This window comes from Urtica dioica, chromosome 7 (assembly GCF_054948205.1).
Source record: "Urtica dioica subsp. dioica isolate 48M chromosome 7, U.dioica_male_clone48M_v1_H2, whole genome shotgun sequence".
NCBI classification, from domain to species: Eukaryota; Viridiplantae; Streptophyta; class Magnoliopsida; order Rosales; family Urticaceae; genus Urtica; species Urtica dioica.
Window position 1 is genome coordinate 1,089,957 of NC_142762.1, and position 7,121 is coordinate 1,097,077.

General features: G+C 47.4%; 1 protein-coding gene across 1 annotated transcript; it reads left to right on the forward strand.

Annotated features, from left to right (window-relative positions):
• The first annotated feature begins 2,709 nt into the window (after nt 1-2,709).
• Nucleotides 2,710-6,531, forward strand: LOC149390077 (uncharacterized). Its single transcript, XM_089618937.1, has 3 exons — nt 2,710-3,020; nt 3,095-3,187; nt 6,493-6,531. The coding sequence occupies exons 1-3, from the start codon at nt 2,736-2,738 to the stop codon at nt 6,529-6,531; spliced, it is 417 nt and encodes a 138-aa protein (XP_089475063.1). The 5' UTR covers nt 2,710-2,735.
• Nucleotides 6,532-7,121: the final 590 nt, after the last annotated feature.

The following is a 7,121-nucleotide window of genomic DNA, read 5'->3' on the forward strand; positions in this document are numbered from 1 at the left end:
CCATAATACCCATAGGAAGAGAGAATATTTTGTGCATAAATGTATCAAGATACTTGCCAAAAGAAAAAGAGGAAACAAATTTCCCCTAAGAGGAAACATGGTGGGCGCCCAAATGTGGTCAAGAGAGAAGCAAACAAAAGAGGAAACAAATCCAAGGACTTACTTGTTTTGTCTTGGACGTGCACCTCTTTGAAGGAAAAGGGAAATTGGCTCATGAATATGTGATATTCTATAGAAGAGGAAACTACCTTATTGAAGGTGAGACCTCTCCTATAAATAGGAGCCTCATTCCACACTTTTGATTCATGCAAAGTTTTAGAGATTGAGAGCTTCTCTCTCTAGACTTGGCCGCCCCTTCCTCTCTCTCTCTCTAGTTTATATTTTCGATTTTTCTTGTCTTGGCACCTAGGTCCTCACTCGACCTAGTGTTTAGCTCTGCGACTTCGAGACTCATTCTTAAGTCGTAGTGTTTAAAAGTGCCCACTCACTGATTCCTTCTTTTCGAGTGATTTAGTGATAGAAACTTTCGTGGTTGCTCGAGGTGCCGAGGAAAGGAAGAGAGACGTGCTACGAGGGGAGACGAACGTTGCCAACCTTCCAAAGGCTCATCAACGTTCAAGCATCAAAAAGGTTAGTAACTTTAATAGCTCATATTAGTTTTTATTTACATGCATATGCTCTTGTCTAGGTTAGTAAAAACTAGTTTTACTTTAAAAGAAATTTTTTAAAATTCCGCCGCTTAACGAAGCGTTAAACTTTTTCTCAAACCCTAGATCGATTCCAACACTTTTGTGCCACAACCAATACATGATACGATCACTGAGCTTTGCAACTTTTTCAAGTTGATAAGTTCGAGAACATTAAGAGCTGAAGATCTCGAAAGAGCGCAAGAGTCTATCGTCGAGATCTTATGTAAGCTTGAGATGATATTTCCACCTGCTTTTTTCACGATCATGGTTCACGTGGCGATCCATCTACCAGAGGAAGCGTTGCACGGCGGCCCGGTGCATATGCGGTGGATGTACCCTTTTGAGAGATACCTTGGGACGTTAAAACATTTTGTCAAAAATAGAGCTAGACCAGAAGGCTCTATTGCTGAAGCTTATGTTGTAGAAGAAGCTCTAACGTTCATTGCAAGGTATATTGAAGATAAGAAGGTAGTTGAAGAAGTTCAAGTGCGAGAGCTCTCCGTTTTTCGATCCGAGATGTGTGTGCCTTATGGGATGATGAACGCGATAGTATTAGACGATGAGCAAAGAGAAAAAGCGGAGTGGTACATCTATACCAACTGTCCTGAAGTGGATCCGTATTTGGTGTAAGTAATCGATCCACTTGCTTCTCTAACTTATTTCATTGTTGTATTTTCTTTACGCAATGTTTTAAACATGCAACAGCGAGCATTTGGATTTCCTGAACGAATCTGGAGTTCGCGATATTGAAGCAGAGCATAGAAAGGGATTCAAAGATTGGTTTGCGAACAAGGTAATAACACAATAACTCGGTTTTTTATAAACACATAAGTGCTAACCAATACTTTGTTTCGTAATAACCAGATTTTTGAAATGAAAGCTAGTGGGTCTGACGTGTCTGACGAGATCTACTCGCTTTCTATCGGTTCCCTTCAAGTCGCTTATCAATATCCATGCTGCTTTGTTAACGGCGTGAAGTTCATTACTCATCGTCGCGATAATCAACGAGTCACTCAAAATAGCGGTGTATGTGTGCCTGTGGATGATTTCACTTACTACGGTCGTATGGAAGACGTCATAGTGCTGAATTATAGGTACGACTGTCGTGTTGTATTATTCAAATGTATATGGTACGGTGACAAGCACGATGCTCGGCGACTAGTTCACAACGATAAGACTACTGGAGAAACGAGTGCTTATACCGCGAAACAATGGTTTACAGAGGAGCCCTACATACTCGCAATTCAAGCGAAACAAGTCTTTTACATCAAAGATCTTGTTTTAGGTGGTAACTGGGAAATCGTTCAGGAATGCAATCATCGAGGGATTTGGGACGTTCCTGAAGTCGACCCCACCACCTCAGCCTCGATTCCGTTGACAATAGAATTGTCAAATATCGATCGTCTGAATCATCGACATGAAATCGAAGATGCTGAGCTAGTAAATATCGTTGACGATGGTGAGGAAGACGATGATGATCATGAGGAATGCATCGTTTTTGAGGGAGAAGATGTTGATGTTGATGTTGATGTTGATATAGGTAGTGATGACGATGAATGAGAACTATCTATGTAACCACGGTTTTCCTCCGCCATATGTGAGGTTTTATAATAAAATATATCCGTGGTGTTACCCACGTTTTTGTATGATGTTGTTTCCTTTTGTTTTGTGATGTATGTTCACAAATGTTGTTTTATTTTATACGATGTCAATTTACAAATGTTGTTTTCATTTTATAGGATGTCGACCGCTTCAGGTTCTGGTGGAGATTCGCCACAGAGACCGGATTCTCAAGGTCCGCCACAGGAAACTGAGTCCCAAGGTCCTAAGAAATCAAGGGGACCAACAACCGGCTCGACGTCGGCGCGAGCAACACAGGGGGTACCGGGTGCGAAGGTGGTCAAGTGGGACCCAATAAACCAAACATTCTATCAAGAGATAAGGAAAGAAAATAAAAAAATTGGACTATTTAACAACCGCCTCGGTGCTTTGGTGAAAGCACATATCCCGCCTACGACTCGTGATTGGAGTGAAGTGACGCCACAGATGTTGGCTGCTATTTTGAGCGCACTTCATTCCGAGTTCAGATTTGTGTACACGGATCTTGACACCGGCGAGGATCTGCCTGCGGATTGCTTTCAGAATACGATTGATCAGGCTATCATTCGGAATGCCAAGATCAGGCGACGCAACCAGAAGTCCAAGCTATCAGAGAAGTTCAGATTGGAGTTTTGTGGGAGCACTGAAAACGCTAAGGCGGAAACACCACCGGGATATAAGAAAGAGGATTGGGAGGCGGTGGTAGACGAGTTCGCGACTGACGATTGGAAGGTACGTAATGTATGATTGTAATAAATCACAATATCTTTATCAGATTGAATAATGACAAAATTAATTATTTGCAGAAAAAATCTACTCGCAACAAGGAGAATTCGAAGAAGAAGAAGACGAGGTCGACTCAAGGATCTCTTTCTTTCTTGGCTCATCGTCATTTGAACGTAAGTTATTCTAATTTTGAAATACTTGAGTTGAAATAAATTCAGTACTTATATTTTCATAACAATTACAGAGTAAGGATGATGGGACTTTGGGCTCCGCGTTAACGACGTGGGAGCAAAAACACCATAATAGAAAAGGTGAATGGACGACAGATTGGGCGAGACGAGCACATGTAAGTCATATGTTATAATTAAGAGTACGTTACTTACATAATAATTAATTTTTAATACTTTTTTTATGTGTAAAGGCGCGGATAGTTACTCTACTGGCGGATCTTCAGCGACAAGCAGAAGAGCAAGGCGTAGTCTTTGACCAGGACGCCGCAGAGGAGCACGCGATGCTAGAAATTCTCGGGAACCGTCAAGATTGGTACGTTGGAATAGGTCCAACGGTCCCGAGAACATCTTGGGCTATTGCTCAGGCTCAGGACGAAAGCTCGTCGTCAGGCTCAGGCTCGTCGCGGCGCCGCGTTCCAGATCCAGTGGTTGGCGAGCTCCAAGCTCAGGTGGCGGCACAACAACTCGCTATGGCGGCACAACAACAGCAGATGGAGGAGATGCAGCGACAAATGTTTGCGTTCACGCAGCAGTTTTCGCCCTTGCCTCAGATGTCGTCCGGCACGATGCCACAGATGCCGCAGATGTCTCCCGGCATGATGCCACAGATGCCTCAGACGACGCCGCCGCCTCAGATGCATCCTATGCATCAGACAACGCCGCCATCAGTTTCAATGGCAGATGCTCAGACGACGCCGCCAGGTTCAGCAGATTACCAGCGAGAGCGTACGAGCGGCAGTGAGCGTACGAGCGGAAGTGGACGAGGAGGTAGCAGCAGTTCTGGAGGAAGATTTGGCGGAAGAGGGAGTAAAATGTTCAAGGATTGGTTTACAAACCGAGGAAAAGGAAAGGGAAAAGAATGAACATTTATTTTAATTATTTGTCGTACATTATATAATTATTGTAATCGAACAACAAATGGTTAGTTTTTATTATGATTATAAATATTAATTAATGAATTTTCTAATTAATAAACTATTTAGTTATTTGATTACAATTATAGAATTCGTAATTAATGAATTTCTAATTAATAAATATTAAATAATAAATAAAAAAAACTTAAAAATTGCTATCGGGTGCGACTAGTCGCACCCATAAATTTGGCGGGTAGACCAACGGGTGCGACTAGTCGCACCCAAAGACTTGGCGCGAATGAATTTGGGTGCGAATAGTCGCACCCAAAGACTTGGCGCGAATGAATTTGGGTGCGACTAGTCGCACCCGTTGGCCTACCCGCCAAATTTATGGGTGCGACTAGTCGCACCCAATGGATTTCGCGCGGACTTTTTCGCACATTTTTCCTGACTTATGGGTGCGAATATCCGCACCTAAAAGTCGCACCTAAAAATCATGACCTTCGGGTGCGACTAGTCGCACCCATGACCTTTAGGTGCGAACTTTCGGGTGCGACTTTGTCGCACCTAAAGTCGCACCTAAAGGTATCAATGGGTGCGACTTTCGACCTTTGGGTGCGAAAAAAGTCGCACCCAATGCTGTTTTTTGTACTAGTGAATGAGGAAATTTCTCGGGCTGAGGCCTTAATATGTTTATTAGATAGAGCGAAGTGTGGGACCTTGCAACCCATATCTTCGTCTCAATAGTACTTACTAAAATAGATACGACTACCCTGGTAGAACCCCGAACTAAAAGTTGATAGAATTAAGAAAAGAAAGATCAAGTTGTTGTCGCACGAAAATGAACAACGATTATATACCTCGGGCGGTTCGATCCAAGGCCGGACCAAGTGATCGCACCCGGGCCAAAAGTGTGAACTCGAAATTCTCGAGCTAGGTTTTCTCCGATCAACCCACCTCTCAGAGGCGAGAAGGGGGGAGGAGGAGGAACGGCCATGCCTTTGTGTTGTAGGCTGCCTACGTACCCGTGTGTGGGATCAGGTCAGAACGTAGTTCAAGGCGTGTGAGACGCAGTGTAATGCATGGAGCCTATGAGAGAGGCGTGCTCGACGAAGGAGACGGAGCGCAGAGGAGTCCTTGGCGACGTCTCAGAACTTCGGAGACCGCGGGCGCGTCTAGCGTGTTAGACGCGTGAGGGATTCTCAGCGGAGAACCCTAAGAGCGTGCCTGGGCACTAAGGGGCGTTCGATCAGAGGCAGCGACGTCCGAGAGTCCCCGAGAGTGCTTCAGAACCTCTAAGAACGAGAGAGACTTGTAGCAATGCTTCAGGCCAAAGATGGCATCAAGAGAAGCAGAGGAGAGCGAGAATTCGAGCGTATCGATAGTAATGAATGGGATGGATTCCCCCTCAGTGAGAGGGGGTATTTATAGGTGTTTGAGGGCCTTAGGAGGGTCCTTCATCGCCTATGTGGGACATCGGGCGTGCATCTCACCAAACGGAGGCGCACAAAGAAGGTGCGGCGCGCGACGCACGGCGCATGGTTCGCGTGCGTGCGGAGCGCAACCCGCGGGGCACGGGATGCGCTGTATCGCGCGCGGCGCGACCTCGGCCGGGCGCGGCACGCGGCGCAGAGGGCGCAGCGCGCGCTGGGCCGGGTCTTCGTGGGCTTTTCGCGGCCTTCGTTCTACCGGGCCCGTCAAACCGCCTCGGGTTTCGCATCCCGCGCTTGCGGCATGTGACACGAATGTACCTATTCGACGGGTGAGGTCCGACTCGAGGATCGACTCGAGGAGACTGACTCCGGTCTCGACTCGAGGAGCGAGGCTCGACTCGAGGAGACGGACTCCGGTCTCGACTCGAGGAGTGAGGCTCGACCCGAGGAGGTTGACTCAAGTCTTGACTCGAGGAGAATGACTCACGTCTCGACTCGAGGAGTGAGGCTCGACTCGAGGAGAATGACTCACGTCTCAACTCGAGGAGCGAGGCTCGACTCAAGGAGCTGAGAGTTTGGCGCGAGGGCTTGCAAGTCGACTCGTGATGGAGGGTTTTCCGCTTTCCAGGACCTCCGGCCTAACCATCGGCCCTTCGAGCGGGGCGCGCTTTTTCGACGTTTCGGCTTTTCTGAAAACGACCGACAACATTAGCCCCCCAAATTCGTCGCCAGGCAGGTCCCTGGCGATGAACTTTAAGTTTTTTTTTGGTTGGGTGTTTGAGGAAACCCTACTTCAAAGTCCCACGAAAATTCTTCTTTCTTTTTTTTTTTTTGCGTGACCGCGCGGCGCGCGCCCCAGACGGCGCGTCGCGCGGTCCATGCGGCGCAAACCGCGCGACGCGCGCTGGTGAAATTCGACTTTTTGGGCGTTTTTTTCTTGGTTTTTCTCTTGTGAGAGTAGGATTTGGACTCCTACCTCCCCACAGATTTCTATAAATAGAGGCTCCCTCCTTTCATTCTTCCACTTTATTTTTTCTCTCTTTCTCTACACTTTTTCTCTCTTCTACACTCTTGCATTATGGATATTCATTCCCCCTTCTCAACTGAGGATCCCGAGATTGATTTCTCTCTCTTGTTTCAGGACTCTGAGCATGTAGAGGATGACCTCTTCGCGGGATTAGGGGAAGTTCCTTTGCACATGGAGGAGAATCCAAGTGGAGTGGAGCAGTGGCTCGAAGAGGGTGAGCTGGGCATGACTGCGCCCATTCCTCAGCCCCGGGAGGAGTGTGCGCCGGCTGGGCGCGCCACAGATGGGGGCGCCGATCTCCCTACGTCCGGGGAAACTGCGCCTCGCCTCGTGATCAACTTGGTTGGCAGGGGCGCACGTGACAAGCCTTGTTCTGACGTATCAAAGTCCGACTTGGACGTTCGAGGCACGCCGGGGGAAGTTGTCGGCGCGACTGTGATGACTCCGTTGGAATCGGTCCTCGACGAGATTAACTGCATGGACGACTTTGCGTCCGAGTCAGAAGATCCTGGAGGTGACTCAGAGACATTTCCGGGGGCCGAGGGCCTCGCGTCAGAGTGTCC